Below are 22,440 nucleotides of genomic sequence, written 5' to 3'. Positions count from 1 at the left end.
GAATATAATTTCATTTTGGAAGACAGTGTAACTTTCATACAGAGTTTATGAATTAAAATTGGTAAAAATGTGAAATAAGTTAATACTTGAAATTTGCAATTACTATATTTTTATTTTAAGAAATCGGACATTTTATTTGAATTTCTTTATATCCTAGCAAATTTTATAGTGGATTTATTATCCTATAGCTAATCAATTCACATATCTCCCAATATAATCATGTCTTAAATTTCCAATACGTCCATTTCACTTTAAGAGAAGTGCTTTCACTTTCTTCTAAACTTTCTTAAAAATCTCTTCGTATATTCACATTACAACTGAAACGAAGAGCCCACATAATACATGTACACAAACCAGTTGCAATGTTGGTTTTAAATATCAATATGTTATTCAATATCGCCGGCAGCCACAGGTGTTCTGCACTTCCGCAATTCAATGTAGCGCATCCGATCGAGTACTATACTTTTGAACTTCTCCTTTGAAGGATCACTTTACTAATGTAAAATTGCAGATTGAAAGATTGAAATTTGAAATTTGAAAATTAATTACTCTTGTTCTTAATAATTGGCATTTTTAAAATGTGAACATTTTCCATTGGGCAATAACAATCTTCTTCAGCAGCGAAAGGATTAAAAATAGATCTTATTCTTTTCTTCCTATTCTGATGGTGGTTGATTTTCGTCGCGAAAATGAATTCGAGGCTGCAGGTCCACGCGCGATTTTGTTTGACCGCGAAAGTGCAAAAGGGTCAAATATCTCTTTCTTTCGAAAAAGAATAAAAAAAGCGACACGCGCTAGTAACTTTCTCGTGGCCCACATAGAAATCGTTGCACTCTTCAGAACCTCTCCTTGTTCGCAGAACTCATGTTCCTCGGGGCCTTTTCATCACGAAAGTGTTTCACCTTGCTCGTATGTACGTCTCTTTTCTTTTTACCCGTTCTTCTCTTTTATCAGGTCATCCTATAGGTAATATCATTACTCATTTTAAATGAAAACCATCCATTTACTGATGTACGATGTTCATCGTGATAGAATGCAGGGAGGATTATTATAAAAACAGAAACAGGGTAAATTATACTAATTTTGACACTCTCAATTTTAGTAAGGATTCATCAGAATGAAATATCATTTTTTAACACCTTGAATGAGGGTCATCTGTGACTGGCATTGCAAATTAGATTCTTCTCAATATATATTTTATAATTGAAGAAATAGTTTAAAATGTAGGTAATGAAAATGAAAAAAGTAGAAAAGAGAATATTAGCGGATAGAAAGAGAAAATTGAAGAGTTCGAAGATTTATGTTTACACGTTTAAATCGAATGAAATAATCTACAGTTAACGAAGCGTAACGTAGCATTTCGTTTTCGTTTTCAATAGTACGACTTACGTATTTACTGTTGGAAACGGTCATCATCGATTGCATGACAGTTACACATTATATATACTCGTCTATTTTCCATTTTATCTTCGTTTCTACAAGAGACATTCTGTGTGCCAATTCCAACTTTCAACCAGCAAATCGTTCATTTTTTTTGTACAATTATTTATTCATGAATTCCGATAATCTTTGACATAGATTAGAAATATATTCATTTTTCTTTCACACATTGAACAGTTCACTGGTAATGTAAATGTGCTGATTTCAAAGGAGGACAGTGTATATTATACAAAATTGGTTGTACACTTATCATAATCATTACAGACTTTCCAGTTTATCCACCGGTGTATCTTTTACTCGTCAAATTGAATTGTGTGCAGGTTTTAAATGTTCCTAGGAGACATGTGAGTGAGCATTCGTTCGAGTCGGTTAAACAGCCATTGAATCTCTAAGTAGAAACGGTTCTCAGCAGAATAAATTTAGAAAGTATATCATAAATATCTGCGAACGCTTTGAAAGCACGATTGAAGCGAGTTTTACGAATGCCACGCGGAAAACTTTCAATTGACATGACAGATCGAAGATGACACGTTAAATAGAAAGTACTGTGAGAGTACTTAATGTCGCTATCAAAATTGTTACTTCAACATTTCTTCTGCCTTTTTCTGAGATATGCTATATTTTTAGAATGTTATATTAGGATTAATTGAATTCCTACGAAATTCATTAAATGGCCAATTTCGAAACATTAAAATTCTGAGGCAATTTGATGACATAAAAGTATTACAAAATAGCACTTATGATACATCAATTTGTAGCTTAAAGTTTCCTTTAAATGACCATATAAATGCTTTATCGATACTGTTAATACGGAATGACTGGTCGTGGATTGCAACGAACAATGTTGTACGATGTAATCAAACTTCTGGTGTTTCGAAATGGGCCATTTAGTACACAACCATTTGCTATATTTTCGACTTATTTTTTGTATGAATGATTTTTTTTTTATACACCCTGTATAATCGATAACGGGAACATAGGGTTATTTGAATACGATCGCTTCTGTTTAAACGTGCAGCCAGGAGTCCCGAAATCTCGAGTCCCGAAATATCCGGAGTAAGGTTTCCACAGCGGAAATGTGACCGTTGATCGTGTGTGCCTGCGATTCGTGCGTGTCTAGCATCGCAAATAATTCGCTGTTCGATTCCACTAATCAATACCTGGCGCCACGAATAGCCCGTCCGTGCTAAAATCCATTTAGAACTATTGGAAGCTTTAACGTTTGTCCAGTGGTTTATTAACGACAATATGGGTTATTAGAGGATACGACTCTTTTTATTAGAGCAGTTAATGTTCTATATTATTAACGATCGGACTGGTCATCTGTCTTTCCTCTGTTTTGCACGAATTCAATTTTTTATAATGCAGTATCATAAACTTTCCCAGTCGAGATGACTTTCGTGATCTCGATCGTACTTTCTCTTCTGTCAAAAGATGTGTAGCCCTGTTACCTTAAACAAAATTAAAGCATTTTTTAAATGCTTAAAAGAATTGAATAATCTCTTTATTACATATTATTCCGATCTCAGAGAATACTAAAAGCGTCATCGGTTCTATATAAAACAGACAAGTTTCCCATACAAGTCGCGTAAGAAAAACGGCTCGTAAATAAATGCAAAAAAGGAGAACGGTGAAAACATTACGGAATGTGTCGTTAAGAAGGTTTACGTAACGAACCAACGCAAATGTACGGAATAATAAAAAAAAAAGTGGGAGGGTGGTAAGAAGAAACGGTAATGACTTCTCGATGGTCGGCTCGGAAAACGTGTCCGAGATTGCATTTTAACTAATTCCTAACCAGACGTGGAATTTTCCAGTTTGCCAGTGTATTTTGCTCGGCGAATCGGTTTTCCACGTTCTGTTAATGCCCCGTACGTTTCGACTATTCATCAGCAGGATGGTAATGGAGAAACGCGACGAGTTTTAATTTAACTGTCTTAACAAGCTAGGTCAGGTTCGCACGACGAACACGTGACTAGCTAGATCGTGATCGAGATCACGGAACTACTAAGATCACGCCCGTGTTAATTGTTATTATGCAGATACGACTATCTATTTCAAACCTTGAAGATCTGACGAAGTTGAACCATCAAAGAAGAGCATAATATAGTATAATAAAATGGAATGCGAGGAACATTTCCTCAACTTCTTCGAGGGACATGGTTTGATGTCTCCGCAGAGCATGCTTGAATAATTCTCGGTTTGTCACGAGACAGCTGCAAAGCGCAAGAAAATATAAAGTATGCTAAAAACGAGGAAACAGAATGAAAGAAATGGAAGCAACTGATGTTAGACATCTCGGCGAAGTCGGTGCATCGAGAGAACTTCATAAAAGCATCGGATATTAAATAACCGAGTATCAGGCCCGATGGAGGGATCTTCTATTTTCCTGAAGGGAAGCCTACCCTGTTCGATGCAAAAACTCTCCGTACCCTCGCACTTCCGGCAGTCTGTGTCTATCCATCTGTCCACCTCATTAATCACACATCGGTCTATTTGCTGCAAGAATTCCTGACACTAAAAAAGAGTCATTCCTGATCTGATGGAGCTTCCGCTTTCGCGACACTTCGAGAGGGAGGTACCTGTTCCTCGGCGCCGACTGTCGGCTCGGCTTCGGAGTAGGTCGTAGACGAGCGCGAGCGAGATGGATGTTTCGCATTTACCGGCTGTTACGTTCAAGGAAACTCTATAAAATTTCTAGAGAAATGGCATCCGCTAATCCGTCAGGTAAAACGAACATCATCGCGAAGCGCTTAAAGATCCTGCGGAGACTGGAGGGAAGGCGCGAGTAAACTGGCGGTTACTTACGAAGCGAATGATCCCGAGCGTCCTTGCATCCAACAGGATAATCACCATAAGTCATTTTATTTCTAACAGTAATTGGCAATAAAATGTTCCTCCGGTGTTCTTTCACTGACTTTAAAAACATAGTCGCCAGTGGAATGAAACGAACGTTAACCAGCTGAAGAAGATCCGGGGATAACGAGATACGAGGATCAAAGAACCCTCTGCGTTCGTGCAAGAAGCAGTAGAACTTCGTACAATGAACTTCTCACACGTCGTTCCTTAGTTGCGGAAGCGGATGCGTTGTAGAACCGCGGTGCCTTTCTGTTGCGTCGACTTTGTTCTTCGGGTTAGATACTTCGTTCAAACCTCGCGGTTTAATTGCTCGCGAGAAGAGGAGTCCTCTTCTTGTAATTTTTCCTCGCCTCTCCCGCAGCGAACTTAACGAAGGCGCGTTAATTAATTGAACGACCCCCGCGTGCGTTCGTCCGGTACTCTAATTTGATACCCGTTTAGGGACTGCAATGTCTCGAGGTTTCAGGAGGAAATCGTGGTTTTGATAATTGAATATTATAAACAAGGTGGGAGGAAAAGCTTCTTGTTTCTTTATTTTATTAACTGATGATGCGTAACGTTTGATTGATTATTAGAGCCACACTGTGTATGTGCCATCGAAACATAATCTAGATAGTGAAAATAGAGAAAGGTGAGAACACGGAATTCAAACGATTCAATTAGAATCTGAAGCAGAGAGGTTTATTTAATAACTGGCACCAATTATAGACTATGTTGTTTTCGAATTTTTCTATAATTTAAAAAATATTAATTTTCATTATCTTTTCTGAAATTTTCAATTTTATGTGGTGTTTGAAAAGAATATGCAGGGAATGTTGAAACAAGTAACGTGTTAAGTGAAACTAGAGTCAATGTAAATATTAGCATTGTTTGAATTTATGATGGTATTAAATAAAAAAGAGTGTTGACATAAAGATATGATGTTTTAAGAGAAAGCGTCAATGCAGAGACACAGAAAATATATGCGGGCTTAGGGTGATTAAACAAAGCGTACATATGCGAACCTGTTAACTAGAAAAGTCAATTATTATTACCTATTTCAATTTCACGTATAAATATTCAGTTATATCGCATATTGCATTTCAGCTCAAATATTTGTTTTCGTTAAAGAAAAATTTTATAACTTCAATGATTTCTTGGTGTCCACCTAGTTACGCCAGTGGATTTCGCACATATTTTCTATTGACCAATGTCAAACACGTTATTAGTGTCTCTGTTAAACGATCAATTTGCTGGTAGTTTCATTGGGTGAAAGTGGTTTTCGATAAATGATTTCTTAATTCCATCGAATGGTCAGTGTAACTTTCTTCCTATATCACTCTTCTGTAGTATTCAATTTTACTTGCACCCTTTATACAGGGCGTCCCAGAAAGAGTATCAGCCCTTCAAGGGGGTGGTAGCTGGGGTGATTCTGAACATTTTCCTTTGCGAAAATGTTGAAATTTTTGAATTATTAAGGAATATTTTTATCGATGGTATTTTTTATCTCTATAGAAAGAAAGAGTAGAATCCAATTTTATATTGAACAAAATTCGACGGAAAAGAGTTGGATGGCATAGGAAGGGTAATAAAGCTGAAGCAATTAAAACGCATCGGGTATGTTCCTTAATGTGAAAAAGAATATCGCGATTTCATAATGCGGCCAGCGGTCTTTTCTCCTTACCGATGCTCTCCCGTATCTCCTCCCATGTCATCTCCTTTCTCCTGTTCGTCAGTAGGCCAGCGGACATTCCCGGCGGCAGCTTTCGAACGGCGTCCTCCTGGTGGCTTCCAATTTCTCGATGCAGCTGCCATCTCTGCGAGATCTATCGATCGGCACCGAACACACCGGGTCTTTTCTATGCGTACGGGAGGAACGGCCCCGCGACCTCGCTTTCGCGGAGACCCGCGAAATTTCCGTGGCGACTTGCACGAACGATACACCGGGTGACCCAAAAACGTCCATCGCGAACGCTCCGAAAGCTGCATCGACAGATACGCGTCGTTCATTCACTGGGATCGACCTTAAAATTTTATTCGTCATTGTTTTTCTTCCATTTGCCATTTCCTAGATTTATCATTTGTCAAATTGGATCTCTAATTATCAGAAGAAAAGTACTATTTTTAATAGGATCAAAATTTTAAAATACATAGCGAGTTAATCCTTGATACAGAATTATATTTGCCATTTCCTAGATTTATCATTTGTTAAGTTGGAGCTCTGATTATTAGAAGAAAAGTATTATTTTTAATAGGATTGAAATTTTAAAATACATAGCAAGTTAACCCTTGACACAGAATTATATTTGCCATTTCCTAGATTTATCATTTGTTAAGTTGGAGCTCTGATTATTAGAAGAAAAGTATTATTTTTAATAGGATTGAAATTTTAAAATACATAGCAAGTTAACCCTTGACACAGAATTATATTAAAATTGAGGCTCTCTCCATGGTCCGCCACCCAAGGGTTAACGAACGATCAGTATTTCTATTCACGATTTCCTGTACCGTGTTCTTTCCTACGTTTTCCGAGCGTATCATTTACAGCTGATTTGCCTATTAACGCATAGCAATTAACGTTACACGTAATGGTATGGGAAAACGGTCTCATCTGACGATAGGTTAATTCCTAGATGCAACATTATGATTACTTTCATCTGCTGTTGATATAAATGGCCAGGAACGCGATCCAAGATACTTTTATGGTCATTGTACTCATTACAGTTCATTATTGAAGAATTCAGTGCAGCTACACAGGGTGCTAAGCAATTATCATCATAGTCTAATAATTGAAAGAAATTTGAAAAAATTTCAAGTAGCATTAATAAATTTCATTCATTCGAGGAAATCTTCTTTTTACATTATTGAAATAGAATGAATCTATAAATCCATTAGCGCAGGATAGATTTGATAAATGATTCAGTGTACGAGTTTAATCGACTGATATCTTGAATATATTACGTTGCTCGTCTTCAGGTTACAGTGGCAGGCAATCGCAATGGTTGAAAGACACTTGCTAGAACTCATTTGTAAAATGAGGAACAAGAAAGATACTTATGGTCAGTGAGAGAAAGTTGGTCTGACAAACAGATGCTTCTGTCTTCGTGGTTTGCTTGAAGCTTTGAAAAAAAAAAGATTAACCCGTCGAAGGCGGTGTATGAATATCGTCGATGTTATTACGGAGTGAAAATGTTAAATTAATTTCTTTTTTCTGCAGATAGAAATTATAGAAGTAACCGACGATGATAGAATCTTGACAGGAGTTTGTTTCTTCTATCGTGAGTTTTAGAAATTTCATTTAACTTGAGATTAATTTAAATCTTAAGAAGAAAATGATAAAAGCTACGAATATTAAAATTCTTGTAATTAACCCTTTCATTTACATTGCCTCGAAGTTGGTACTTGAATCAAGCAATCCTTCATGCATTTTCTCTGGAATTCTTTAAATTACAGAGGAAGATTGGATCACGTTCAGTGCATCAATTCATTGTAATTCTTTTTCGCTCGTATCTCCACCAACAAGAATACTAATTCATTCATTATGCAACAACTGTAAGCGCCGCCACCCTCGACGTAACCGTACGTCGTTAAAAAAAAAAAAAGAGTGTCTTTTACATATTCAAATCGTGACTTCTGTTGGTTAACCCTTTCTCTACAGTGCACTTGGACTATAAATCGTTCATTATATTTTTTTGACACCGATGGTGAAGCAATGGTCGAACTTTCGTAAACAAGTTATCGGATAGTTACTTATTGTTTGCACAGGGTCAGACGCGAATAAGACCACCAACGGTACTTCCTATTCGAGCAGGTTTACTTCCGTTGCAAATCGGTTAGGTTACTGTACACTATAGGTCGCTGAATTTATTTTAAGACGCGTTATTAAATGACCCGAAATAAAATCATTTATCAGCCTTTTATATTAAAAAAAAAGATAGAAAAAAAAAGAAGAAAGCAGCGAATCGGCATAAATTAATAAAAGCAAAACAGAAAGGTAGATATGTTTAGCTTTAATTACTTTTCAATGTAGTCTCCTCTAACTATCCAAAACCGGTTTACCCACTTTTAAATTAATTAATTGAACAAGGATGAAACACCTCAGTCCACCCTCGTAAAATACCAATCACAGTAATTTCTAATAAAGAAACAGCAAAATGGTATCTAAAATAACTTGTTTATTAAATAGAAATTAGCCATCTCTTCGTTACTCTTTTTCTGACTATCTTTGCATACATTTCTATTTCTATGTTACTGTAGAAAGGACTCAGGTAAACGTATACCTGAGATTCATGCTTCATTGGACGAAGTGCGATCAAAGTAATCCAGGTACCGATTTTACCTGACCAGCAGGTACTAAGGTTTGATTGCTCGTATTCAAGGAAAGCATTAAAATTTCTCTGTTTAACGATGCAACGGTGAGTGGTTACATCGAAAACACTGATTGCCTTATTAATTTAAATACGATAATAAAAAAAAAAGACTTTTACTTGACAAATTGACGAAGAAATTTTTAATTACTCATGCTACGAAGTAGTTCGATCGTTTAAAAATTGATTTTTTGAATATGTGTGATACTTTTTCGTGGGGATTCAGTATTCGTACGTAGTATGAAACTTTCGGGACCTCAACTCGATCTCGACCGACTTTTCCTCGCTTGATTCGAGCCTTGAATACATACACACCCTTGCAGTTGAAATTTCGTTCCAAAGATAACAATTTTAACAGCAATATTGTCCCATTCAAAATTGCATTATAAAATCTAACATCCCTTACTAATCGAAGTAACATTAAATTTTTAAACAACACACGAGTGATTGAATGAAACAAAAATTCTAATTTGGAAAATATTAATTTAGAATCAGAATTGGTTCTTCTATTTCAAGGGGAGTCCTTCCCCTATTTAACCATTTTACTTGAGGGAAGCCTACGGTGTACCTTAAGAATGGTCCATGTAAAAGGGAATAAACTGTCCGAGCAAGCGAAAGAGGAAGAAGGGAAGGAGAGAGGAGGGTCGAGTTACAGGTGGAAGGGAGGGACAGGAACTTGCACCTGACTCGTACAAAGTTTTCTGCACTCGGTGGCAGTCAGTTCGCGGTTGGTCTCGATTCCGATCAGGGCCATCGTGGAAGTCGTGTTGTTCTCTGTTAGAAACTCTTTTTTCGCCGGTGTGTTCACTTTCGTTTCGTTCCATTTACATTTCATTTGAGACAACGTGCGCCACCGAAAAACTTTCCAAACCGATACCTCCCTGCCGGATATCTTCGTTTTTTTCTTTTTTCTCTTCTATTTTCCGTTAACCAGTGCAGACGAAAGGGTTGAAATCATTGAAAAAACGATGTGTCAGATGATTCCGTGTAAGATAAGTGCCTCGAGATAACGTTACGAACGCTGAATTTAGGTAGGTAGAAAATTAATTAGTTAATTTTCGTAACGAGCCGCGAGTGAGTACCGATTATTAAAAATGTACAAGGTAATCAGCCGATTTCTCAATTAATCGAAGAGAGAGAAGGATAGTCTATGGTACCTTTTAAGTTCGATAACGGTAAATACGGATCGAGCTGGAAGTAGCGGACTGCTCGGGTGCTTTCTTCGTGATTATCTCTCGCTTGAATTAACCCGACGAAAGCGTTTGCTCGACGGATACCTTTCAATGGGCAATCATAAAGGATGCCCGTTCGATCGGCCTCTACACATCCGGCCAACGACCAATTGGACCGTTTTGGTTTAACGATAGAAAGTCCGTGTCGTAACAGGACTTGCTGCTTGGACGATGTCGATCGTTATTGTACAGTAAACCTGCCGTTCCATTATGGGCAGCCGTAATAACCATGGAATGTCCCATGCAAATGGGCCGAATCATAGCCCTGAAACAATAGAAGATTTCATTAGGCAAAGTAGACGAAACAGAGTTTATAAAATGGTACCTGCAGTAGAAAATTCAAAAATAAAGTAAACGTTCTTTTTTCGTTTTAAATAAAAATAAAATGGTAAATTATTTATCGACGCCTCTCTGGTGTCTGTAATATTTCAAAATTCCATGGAAATAAATTCAAGGTCCCGTCGTTACGGTTGGTGGTCCCGCGTTATCCGTTACGATAACCGGCTCGATTTTATTTCCGTTTGAGAGAAACGGCTTCCTTCAATGAAAATGATAAACCACTAAACGGTTCTATCTATCCGCGTTGCAAGAAGCTGCGAAGATAATATTCCCGTCTTTCTCTCCTCGAGACTCATCTTCTCTCTTCATTCCTAATCACCTTCAACTTTCTCTCTCTTTCTCTCTTCCCTTTCTCCCGCCATTTTATCCCTCCCCGTACCTTCCTTTCACTCCCACCGAACTGTCTCTTCCTCCTTCTATCCTCGACCATAAAATGCACGTCCACTTTTACGCGGCTTTTACGGTACTTAGTCGCGGCTCGTTCTCCACCGTGCAAGAGGAAGCCCACTGAAGGTCCATTGCTGAACGCGAATGCAGGAAGCGTGTGCGCGAGACGAAGGGCCGGAAGTGAAGTTAGCCGATGACAACAGCCGGTGGATCGAGAAAGATGCCGTTCCAGATCAGCGTTGAAGAGGAAGACGAGATAAGGACCACCGTCAACTGATCGAATCGATAGGAAGATTCTCCTTCTAGGATTCAAACGTTTAATATTTTCTTCTTCGTTGATTTCCAATAAACAACAACAGCCACGATGCTGGAGAACGTAACGAGATGGCCAACGAACGTTGGTCCTCGACTTGTCAAGGCAAGAAGCAGCCCGAACGTATCGAAACCTCTGTCGCTTCCAAAGAAGCAGCCCGTACCCGAGCAGAGCAGATCTACTCTGGCGAACAAGTCTACAAGCCGACCGGCAAAAAGCACGGTTACCATGAAGACGTCCAGCAGGATCTCTTCTAATGACCATACCAGTACACGCGTCGGTTTTTCCTCGGAGCCAGGCAAGAAGAGTGCTTCCTGTTCGAGCAAGCCACGTCGCCCCGTTGCAGAAACTAAATCGTCGCCGGTGATTTTCAAAAATGAGAAGAAACAAAACCCGAGGACCCTTTGCAAAACAACCTCGTGCACGATTCTCGAGGACAGAGCGTTGTTGAAGAAGGGATTGTCGTACGCGCCTACGAAGCCGCCGAAGAAACCGGAGACCCTGAAGAAGAAGGCAACTCTGGATCGTTCGGTCAGCCTGAGCTGCGTCTCTATAAGAGCTCGTCCCGAGGATCAACACTTCCGGACGTCCTCGCAGACGATCGTCGAGAAGAGACAGGAGATCCCTCGAGGTAAATCCATCAACAGATCTACCAGCCTGTGGAGCGTGCAATCGATCCCGAGGAACGAACCTCCGAGTAGAAGAAACCTCGGAGTCTCCTCAAGACCGAGCAAGATACCACTTCTGACCCATAGAAACCGAATAGGTCGATCTCTGGCCGATCTATCGCAGGTAGATCGAGCCGTCGAGCCGACGATCCTTCCTATACCATTGGACAACGACATCGATCTTGATCGCTCGATGGACGAGCGGATCTACGAAAATTGTCGCGAGGCGTTCGGTTATTCCCCGGTAAATCGGCGCGAACCTGCTCGAGGGTACAGCAGCAATCTCGAAGAGCGTGTCGCCAGACTGATGGCTCAATTGGACGACGACGACGACGAGGAGCAAACTGCGTCGACCGATTGCGTGGATTCTGCTCCACCTCGTAGAACTACCTACGAGGACGATAGATCTACCGGGAAGCAGTATCACGCAACTGTGATCAAGATCGAAGATCCACCTAGCAAGGATCAGAAAGAGAGCGACGAGAAGAACAATTCAGAAGAGAAGAAAGCGGTGATCAGGGTGGAATACGAGCCGAGTATCAGGCAAAGTGTTATCGAGGAATCGAAGAAGAAGAAAGAAAGCTCTAGTATTCAAGAACTTAAAAAGAACTGGGAGAAACAGGCTAAGGGATCGTTGATCAAGGATCAAACACCTGTTCCAAACGTGGATACTTTGAAGACTGTTTGTCAGAGGAACGAGGAGATTAAACAGGAAATTAAGAGAGCACAGTCTGTGGGTAAAAGAGCGAAGGAGATCGAGCATCTGGTGAACTTCTTTAATTGCAAGAACGCAGAGGCGACCAAAGAGGTGAAGGATCCTTGGATCAAAACAAGATCCACTCAGGATGTTACTCCGACCATAGAGTCCGTGACCAGCCTGAAGAAGAACGTCGACGTTAAAAGTTTGAACGATTACAATGGATACACTTCTGATGGGAATTGCTCCGAGGATAGCGGGCACATGAGTAACGAGAACGAAGTTGAATGGAAGGAGAACGTTCAGAGCGAGACTCGAGATTTTGGGAAGGAACGATTTTTCGAGAGGAACGGTATCGGCGTGTTCGATTCGCCGATCAATAGACTGGAATCGGAGAAGAAGACCGTCGTTGTTCGAAACAGTGTCTCGACTTCCAGTGGTGCCAGCAGTATCGATAGTTGCAAAGGAGAGAACGCGAAAGTCGCGGAGAAAAACCAGAGGAATGCTTGCAGGACCTTCGAGGATGGACGACAGGTCCGTCACGTAATCATCGCTCTTGTATTTTCTAGTTAGATGTCTATAGAATGATTGCTAATTTAAGGCGTTCGATATTGCAAGGGTCATTGACATTGAATTCTGGTGTACCTGGCTAAGTTAATTCTAATGTTTCATGATACTTTTAGAAAGAGGAAGGATTGAAATAATTCTTGTAACGTTATGAAAGTGTTTAGGTATCAAGTATCTAAAGTGGATGCAATTACGCCAGTTGCACGAAATGAGATCAAACATCTGCACCAGCTTCTCTTTATTTTTTTTTTTTGTAGTTAAATTGTCTATTAGAGAAATGCTGTTAATGGAATTTTATAAATTACTCGAGTATCAAAAGTTAAATCAACTAAGAATTGTTATTAAAACCTTTGATGTTTCATTATTTAATTAAACGCCGGGGAGAGTACTTTTTATACCATAACATTCTTCACGCTGAATGTAATCATGAAAATCGTGTCAGGGATATCTCCGTTCGTTTTTCTATTCTCCTTGCGGCTTCTAATATATACGCACAGTCACATTCGCACGTGTTTAATTAAATCTAATGGAATTCATTATTGTCGGTATACCATTTAAATATAACTCTGACTAAGTAACTCGTTAAAGAACAAGGAACGTGAATCCTTGCTGGTAATTACTTTTTCAACACGCCCCAAGTGACTGTTAATTAGAAGCTGGAAACCTTTAAGAAATTTTGCTAGGAAAATAATAACTTATAATTCTTGCTGATATGAAAGTTACAACTATAATGATCATTTTAATCATTACAGGCATTCGTTTGAAGGAAGTGAATTAATCTGTTGGTTCTTTGTGTTTTTGTTTTTTTGTCAACAGATATTTTTCAGATCCGGCACCCTGGAGCGATTGGAGGCCCAAAGAGACGAGAAGCTGACTGGACACATTATTCTTCTTCAGGCAAGGTGCAGGGGTTATCTGGCACGTCGTAAACTCAACACTCTGAAAGTATGTCATGACATCTTCTTGCCTTTGTAAAAGTGCACCTTCACTTGCCAGCTCGTACGGTAGTTTTCACTCATCCTGAGAAATTTCGAGCCAACTTCTTTTATACTCCATGTTTATCTTTTATCCTAGTGTTATATCCACAAAGAATCATGTTATCGTCGCATAATAGTTCCTTCCATACAGAGTACATTTTATTTGAAAGGTATTCTTCTAATTGTTATAATTTTCAAAATAATTAAAATGGTAATTTTACAAATGTACAAATAAAAAAATTCAGGGTTTCATTCCATATTTATGCCTTTAAATCATTCTCTCTGTTATTTTGCATATTACAAAAGCGTTTAGCATACTTCAATATGATATAAACATATAAACACATCAGGTATTCTATTCAGGTCAACTGTTTCTATTTTCGAGTAAATTTATCTGAACAGTAAAAAGAGATGTACACATATGAATAACATTATCTGTTGCGAATTTCAGTTGCAAGATCTGGCAGTCAGATGTATCCAGAGGAACGTAAGGAAGTGGATGTCCGTAAGAGAATGGCCATGGTGGAGATTATACGTGAAAGTTGCACCTTTATTGAACGTTCATCGGACTGAGGATCAGTTAAAGGCAAAGACGGTGAGAACATAGCTATTTATTCTTACATACTAATGATTTTCTATTATGAGACCTTGGAAGAGAAACCTGGATTAATGTAATTGATTCTAGAAATCGAGAAACAGATGTTAGATATTCTCCAACGATGAATGGAAGGTAGAGGGAATTGAATAATTGAAAGGATCAACGATCTTTGTGATTTTATATTTCTAAACAGAAATTCTCTTTGTAATATAATCAGGTTTCAGATGATTTATTTATAGAAATAGAGTAAAGGATACTAATATACAAAGTTTGTTAGAATTTGCAAATTGTAAGGAGGCCAAAAAATGATATTGTGCTAAATATAAATGTGTATTGTTAAATTAATTGTTACATTTTTGCTAACAGGAAGAGCTTGAAATTCTCAGAACAAAGTTGGAGAGATTGGAACAGGAACGGAATCATCTGAAACACGACAACGACAAACTAGAAGCTAAGGTATGTAAAACCATAAAATAAGATACCAATTTACTACTTTCTTCTACTAAACTCTGATTATTATTTTCCTATCAGCATTTAATTAGGTAAAAGTATATAAATCCTAGTTGATCTATTTAAATCATTCCATCGTATCAAGGTAATTTCAAGATTATCGAAAGGAGAACATCGTTTATCAAGACACTAATTTCCATATGATTGATTGGTTTGAACGACTTAAGTGACAAAACCACTTAATTTCTACTTAAACTTGCTTTGCTTGCCACGGTAAATCCTCGTGCAACGTGAATACACTTTTAAATAATATGGTTTCATATACAATGCTGGTCACGCAACTGGGACGAGATGTATCTCTCTTTTTCTTGCTAATAGAGAAAGGTGGTACAAGAAAAAGTGGGATGTTTCAACTAGTATATCTTCTAATGATCGCAATCCTTTTTTGCAAGTATTCTCTTTAAGAGATACAGGTACCATTGTACTTAAAAGTCTGACATGATTTGATGACATAAAAGTTGCACAAGTTGAAGCTTGAACTTTTATAAAATGAACAGAATCAATGAACTGTATTGCATAATTACATCATTATACTCAAGCTAAAATGATTCCTCAATTATCGTTAACATCAAAGCATGTAGAAGCAAGAAGTCGTTTTTCCAGAAACAAGAAGAGACTTGTTTAAACAGGATCGTTCGCCTGGCTATAGTTATTAGTCACGATACGCGTGACGTTGTGTCGCGCAATTGGGTTAACTGTGCCAGACGGAGCATGTTTTCAAGCGTGCGTTTATCGCTTTATGAATCTGCTCGACGAAGCATCACGAAGCATCGACCTCGTCCGCACCGATAACCGTGCAGAAGTTCCAGTGACCGAGATTTCCCATCAAGTGTCTGATGAAAACTCTCCGCACGACCTTGACATCGCTTGAGCCAAGCCATCCGTTATCATTTCAAGATACTGTCTCTTTCAAGCCAGCCTTCCCAATTCATTCATCGATATAAAGTTATTAATAAATTGTAAAAGATGAATGCTAATAGAGAGGAACATTATTATTATTCTAAATGACACACGGACCTAAGTCCTAAGCAAAATAAATAAACCATTCAGTCAAATTCGAAGCTACTTGGATCCCATCACAACTTCGTACGAGGAACCTGTTGCTTTCTAAGTCAGCTCGACCTTTCGAGCGATTTTCTCTGTTCACCATTTCCTGCTCCGCTCCTCTGCTCGGCCAACACTTTTCTCGCTACGTACAAGTCAGATTTGGCGTCGATCCAAAATCTTGGCCCGTGCTACGAACCTCCCTCCTACTCTTCGCTCCGTTTTTCCGTCTTCATCGCTCTCCGTTTCCCTTAGAATAACTCAGAGGTGACCGTCTCCTCCAACAGACGGTACACCGGCACCAGGTCCATCGGCTGACCCAGGAAGAGGCAGTTGCATCGCGACTCCCTCTCGATACGGGCGTTGTCGTTCGATGTTACGCAATTAAATGCTCGTGCCAGGCCGATCGAGCCGACCCGGACCAGAGAACCGAGAGCATCTCCGTCGCTGACCATGGGAATAGCACGTTGAACATCCACGGCGCCGACTCTCCATCAACATCCACCAGCAGTGATCTTTTTATCGAATCGTTATGGATCTGCGTTGCAAAAGATACATCGTAGGCAATGATGAGGAACGTTGGCAGTTCAGAATCCCTGTATCAATAACGGTACTTTGAGAAACCATCCAAAATGCCGTCTGTACCGACGTACTCCACGGCAAGGTCGCCTTCCAACGACGCGTCCAGCTTGGAGGACCTGCTGATGAACAACTCGAGCGACAGTCTGTCCAGATCCATGGAGTCGAGGAATCTGACGAAAAGACCTCCGTTACCACCGTGCATATTGAGGAGACCAGCTAGCAGGATACACATGTTGGGTCCCAGCTCGACCAGAAGTCCATCACCTTGCAGCCTCTCCTCGAGTTTGTCTCATCGGTCGAGGTCCATGTCCATCGTCTCGTCGAGACCTCGCACTAGCTTAGATTCACCTGGAAACTTCTCCATACTACCCAGAAGAATGTACCCCATGGAAAACCTGTCCAGTATGGACACCCTGGAAGATATGTCTGTCAAGGAACAAGCTCCAGTCGTATTCGATGCCAGCTTGAATTTCGTCATGGGCTGTGAAAGACAGAGGGTCAGACAGTCTTTCAGACCGACAGCTTCTCATATGGAACCTTCGACCGCCTCTTCCTATCTGTCCTCGAAGATCGCACAGTTTTTGAAGAGGACCGATCATATCATGGAGGAGTGGAGGAGTCTGGGTCACAGGGACGATTCTGGTGACGATTTGAGCCTGCAGGCCATGCCTAGACAGCAGGATGGACGTGGTATGGGAAGGAGTCAGAGTGCTACGAACATTATGATCCGTGGTTATCAATATTATAGCAGGTCGAACAGTGTCGCGAAGAGCTCTTGCTCCAGGCGTTCTTTGTCGCATGCTTCTGAGGACAGGACCATCTCTGACAGCGTTGATCAAGGGGAGGTATAAGAATTGGTTCGATGGTCGTCGTTTCTTATAAATTAAAAAAATGTCAGAATATAGAAAATCCATAACACATATTTGTACTTCTGTAACTTTTAAAAATCAATTGTCCATGTCTCTGATGATTTTTTATCATTTTTTCCCATTATATTTTTGTTCCAGTTAAGCGAAATGACCGCCGACTTCGCAGAGGAGCATTCGACGTCGACGTTAGCAGCGGAGAGGATCGACGCCGAGACGTCCGAACGTCTGCGACTGGAAAGAGAACTTCAGGATGTGACAGAGGCGAACAAGAATCTTCAACAAACGACAGAGCGGCTGGAAATGGAGCTTCTGTATGCAAGAGCTGCCGATTTGAATGGCGTTGCCTCTGATGCCGAGGACGGCGAAGATGGTGGTGTTTACAAACAGAGATACGAGCACGCTGTGAGAGAACTCGAGTTCACCAAGAGGAAGATGGCGCAACAGCACGAGGATGACTTGGAACAATTGGTGGGACTCAAGAAACAATTAGAGAAGAAGGTACGCGTAGTCTTACGAAAGGGTTGCCTGAATCATGTATCCGTCAAAAGAATAATTTATTTTAATTTAAAATATCTATTCTTAATATTTTAGTTAGCTGACGCGTACGAAGAGGTCGAAGAACAGCGTCAAGTGGTTGGACAATGGAAACGTCGTGTACAAAAATTGAACGGTGAAATGCACGATCTGAGGCTGCTGTTAGAAGAACAAACAGCCAGGAATAATCTTTTAGAGAAGAAGCAACGCAAGTGCGTGCTATTTGAAACTTTTACGCTTTCTTTTTTTATCCAGTATCCCGGGTAACTTTTCCCCATTTGCTTGAACGCTGCTATGTAGAATGTATTTTTAGGCAGTTTTTTACGTATGCCCAGCTAGAGTGATTGAAAAAGTTTGGCAAATGTTGAATATATGTAATAGAATACTTCCTGTCGCTCTTAATGACCTGAACTATTTTTTAACAGTGAAACAATGGATTGCATTTCTTGTGCGCTAGTGTACCTTATGAAACTAGTAGTTTGAACTGCTTTGATAGTTCTGTTCGCAGTCACCGAATTTTCATAGTATCAAGAGTAGTTTCATTCTCATCTCATTCGCGGCAACAAGTGTTTTTGGCTGTTTGCCAAGCTGGTAATTTTGCGCGTCGGACAACATCAGCCACTGCTTCACTGGCTGCATAAACTGTGATTGACTATTTCAAAAATAGAGCCTCGGATAGCCTGAATCCAGAACTACATTGTTTGTAATAAGAGGAGATCGATTATTCAATCATTTTTTAAAATAAATTAGCCCCGACTCTAAGATTTTTTAAAATGAATATTAAGAAAACTCGAAGCAGTATAAATATATCAAACGATGTTTAAATGAATTTAATTTGTTTAATTAGATTCGACTCGGAAACGCAGAATCTGATGAACGATCTCCGGCAAGAGAAAGCTCAACGAGAAAGGCTTGCCAGAGAAAAGGAGATTGCAATCGCAGAAAAATTCACCATAGAACAAAATCTGAGTGTAAGTATATGTTTCTCTATTCATAGATTGATTTCCAGAGAACAATATTATTTTGAAAATCAGTGATTACTATGATTCAATTTTTAACTTGTCTATGATTTTCGAATCCAGGATGCGAGATTAGAAATCGAATTGAAAGAAGAAAGGCTGCGAACATTAAGCCAGGAACTGGAAGAGTTAACATTCGGTGGTAAAACGGAAGAGGAAGTGGCACAGTTGAAGAAAGCCAAGCACGAGCTAGAAAAGAGAACAAAGGATCAAGAAGAGGAACTCGATGACCTTGCTGGACAAGTACAGCTTCTTGAGCAAGCTAAATTGAGGCTTGAAATGAGCATCGAGCAGCAACGCAAAGAAATGCGTAAAGAACTGCAACAGAGGGACGAGGAATTAGAGGATGTGCGTGGTAATTCATTGAAGAAGGTTAAAGCGCTGGAATCGCAGCTTGAAAATGAACACGAAGAGAGAACGATACTTCTCCGAGAGAAACACGAATTGGAACGACGTTTGGTGGCCATAGAAGAACAGGACCGAGCTGAACGAGCCGTGGAGGCTGAAACTATGCATAGGTTAAAGAGAGATCTAAAGAGGACCAAAGCACTGCTCAGAGATGCTCAGACCATGTTAGAAAGATCCAAAGGCGACTCGACAGGCAAGGCAGCCCTGCGACAACTGAAGAATCAATTAGAAGATGCTGAATGCGCAAGAGCTGCTGCGGTTAAAGCGAAACAAGCGTTGGAACAAGAATTAAACGAGACTCAAGCTTCTCTCGAGGAAGCACTGCGGCAGCGTTCTGAAGCGGAAGAACGTGCCAACGTAGCCAGTCGCGAACGAACCGAATTACTGTCACAACTGGAAGAAAACGAGGAAGAACTTGCTGAAGTAAGCTTCATTTAATTAAAATTTGAACACCCAGATTGCCATGTAATTAAATAATTTTTTCCTTCCTTAATCAAAGGTGTTGAAGAAGTACCGTGCAGCTGTTCAACAAGTGTCAGCAGAACAGGCGCAGTTACAAGAGGCGCAGGTACAAATTGCCGCACTGGAAGCGGAGAAATCCTCGCTGAAGGATCAACTTTCAGAATTGACTCAACGTTTGGAATCTGTGGAACAGCTTGGAGATCCTACTGCAAACAGTCTTGCTACGAGACGATTGGAATTCCGTGCCAAGGAGCTCGAGAGTAAGCTGGAATTAGAGCAAACTACTAGAGCACGCTTGGAGGTAAACCTATTATTTTTCTAAATTAAGAAACAATCATTTATGATTATTTACTTTGAATATTTTATATTAGAAATGTTTCAAACGTCTCTTTATTTCATTTTAGACGCAGATAGCAAGATTGAAGGAGTACGTTGAAAAGCTGCAAACTGAATCAGCATTACTAAGGACAAAGGAGCAGACCGCTCAAGATGCGGCGAGGAGATTGCAAAGATCGTTACGCGAAGCGAGAGAAGAGGCTAGCTCTGCATTGGCACGCGAACAAGAAGCCACACGGGCTCGTCGCGAATTAGAAAAGTCCCTTGAGGCTGCTGAAGCAGAGACCAAAGTCGCTAGAGACGATCTTAGATTGGCGCTTCAACGAATCGACGATTTGCAAAGCGCCATTCAAGGCGAACTCGATTTGGATTGTAGCGAGGAGGGAACAACTGAAAATAGCGATAGGTATAAATGAATTCCTTGGCAATTAATTTGAATACAAGGCTAGACCATCAAGTGTGATCATTTTAAATTATTCTTGAATAATATAGTTTAAAGAGTTCTTCGAGATGACTGTATATACACGGCTTTCTCTTTTTCCTTCCAGTGATTGATGCGAGCAGTTGTCGGACCTCGAGTCCGACGAGAGCAAGGACAAAAAACCGACTGATCAACGCATCGTCGAGAATCTCCCTGACGAAGCATCGTTCACTGACCCATCACTGGATAATTGTTGATCGGCCAAGTCGGAAGAAATGAAACGAGCAATAAGGGGTATACCAAAAAAAAAAACAATCCATGTGCTAGTTCAAAACTGATAGACTTAGTTTCTTCTGAACATCATCGCCACTGCCGAATAAAAAGAAGAAGCATTATTTGCGCGACAAAACAGCGAATCAAAATTGAAATTTGAAAATCAAACGGACTAACTGCGTTCAGCAGAGACCTATACCGAAGCGACCAACAAAATCAATGAAATTTGTACTAATCTTTACTCTCTCTTTATATTCTTCAATTTTACTTGTTGCTCGAAGCGATGACGAAGTTTGTAATACTGTATAAATGTCTCTAGAAAACGTCGATGTCGTGGCTATTTGTATTCTGCTTCATAAACGCGTGTTTTGGTGCTACTTTAATCCGACAGTGTAGTTATCGTCGACGAACAATGTCGTTGTTCAAGTCTTCCAAGGGAGATCAATCATCTCGATGTTATATATCGTCGAAGCGTGCATATTTTACGCATATGATTACCAAATGATCGCTTTCACAATGGCGTATAGATCACAATTGCAATGTATACGTGGATGTATTGAAAAAAAAAAACAACAAAAAAACAGGGAATCTTAATTGTTCACAAGCGAAAAGCATTTTACGCTTTTTTAAAACTTCGCTACCTAGCCAATAATCATATTGGTTATACAGTTTGTATCATAAGACGCGGACTACGACTCAGTTCTTTGGTTTCTTATAAGGATTCACATGTAACTTATTGCTTTGTAAAATGCAGATATCTTATTTAATTAACTTCTGTGTTGGTTTTCTTCTTATCCTCATCTTGTTCTTAGACAAAGTTTAATAGGTGTTTCTATATCTTTAAAATACCAAATCTTCAGAGTAACAAGGATATTATCTAGCAAAGAAATGGGTACTCTGTTCTCGCCAAGTACCTGCTTTCTAATCTTCATTATTTTCCCAAAATTCTGACCTATTTTCTAAACTTTGATGATTGCATTACAGAAATCAAGGTTTCCTTTAATTTTTAATATCAATTTTATAGAAATCTACGTCTTCAGTAATTTATAATTACTATTTCAATTCGAATCTACATTTTGCCCTACATACTGTGTAAATATTTATATTTATTTCTCAAAATTTTAATATATTTCATCTTTTATATTTTCATAAAATAGTACAAAGTTTAAGTAATTTATTTTATATGAATTAACAACGTGGATGATCAGCGATTAATAAATAATTATATCGTTAATTTATTTCATGCATCTCTGAAATGTGTAAAATTCATGAACTCAAGTGATTACATTTGCTCAAAAAGCTCCCCTGATAATAGGCTAACAGAATGTGCAGAGAGGTAGCACGATTTCTGGGGCGGTAGAGTGGGGGAACCTACGGCTTGAAATGTACTCCTGGTATCAGGATAGTAGAATGTGCAAAGAGGTAGCACGATTCCTGGGTAGGCAGGGTGGGGGAAACTACGGTCCGAATTGTACTCCTGGTATCAGGATAATAGGATATGCAAAGAGGTGGCACGACTTCTGCGCATGCGCGAACTTTCCCCGCGCAATCTGCGCAGA

General features: G+C 39.5%; 1 protein-coding gene and 1 long non-coding RNA gene across 6 annotated transcripts in view; one reads left to right on the top strand and one right to left on the bottom strand.

Moving 5' to 3' along the window:
• The window catches only part of LOC114877255 (unconventional myosin-XVIIIa), a 46,385-nt gene extending 24,733 nt beyond the window's left edge, over positions 1-21,652 (top strand). For 3 of the 5 annotated variants that reach the window (XM_029189587.2, XM_029189586.2, XM_029189588.2), the window contains 10 exons: positions 13,665-13,793; positions 14,277-14,420; positions 14,790-14,879; positions 17,567-17,926; positions 18,020-18,174; positions 18,810-18,933; positions 19,045-19,812; positions 19,889-20,152; positions 20,256-20,593; positions 20,736-21,652. In XM_029189587.2, coding sequence (XP_029045420.1) covers positions 13,665-13,793; positions 14,277-14,420; positions 14,790-14,879; positions 17,567-17,926; positions 18,020-18,174; positions 18,810-18,933; positions 19,045-19,812; positions 19,889-20,152; positions 20,256-20,593; positions 20,736-20,742 — 2,379 coding nt within the window. In that variant the 3' untranslated portion in view covers positions 20,743-21,652. Of the gene's footprint in view, positions 1-10,952; positions 12,816-13,664; positions 13,794-14,276; positions 14,421-14,789; positions 14,880-16,230; positions 17,405-17,566; positions 17,927-18,019; positions 18,175-18,809; positions 18,934-19,044; positions 19,813-19,888; positions 20,153-20,255; positions 20,594-20,735 lie in introns of those variants that run through there. The other 2 variants (XM_029189589.2, XM_029189590.2) reach the window with 2 other exon arrangements.
• Positions 93-1,508, bottom strand: LOC114877277. The gene is made up of 2 exons (XR_003789541.2): positions 1,390-1,508; positions 93-960 (listed from the first exon to the last, which is right to left on the bottom strand). It is a non-coding gene; the product is annotated as an uncharacterized LOC114877277 (long non-coding RNA).
• Positions 21,653-22,440: the final 788 nt, after the last annotated feature.

The sequence above is a fragment of the Osmia bicornis genome, chromosome 10, assembly GCF_907164935.1.
Source record: "Osmia bicornis bicornis chromosome 10, iOsmBic2.1, whole genome shotgun sequence".
NCBI classification, from domain to species: Eukaryota; Metazoa; Arthropoda; class Insecta; order Hymenoptera; family Megachilidae; genus Osmia; species Osmia bicornis.
The sequence above is the reverse complement of the archived record's forward strand: the minus strand, read 5'-3'. Positions and strand labels throughout refer to the sequence as shown.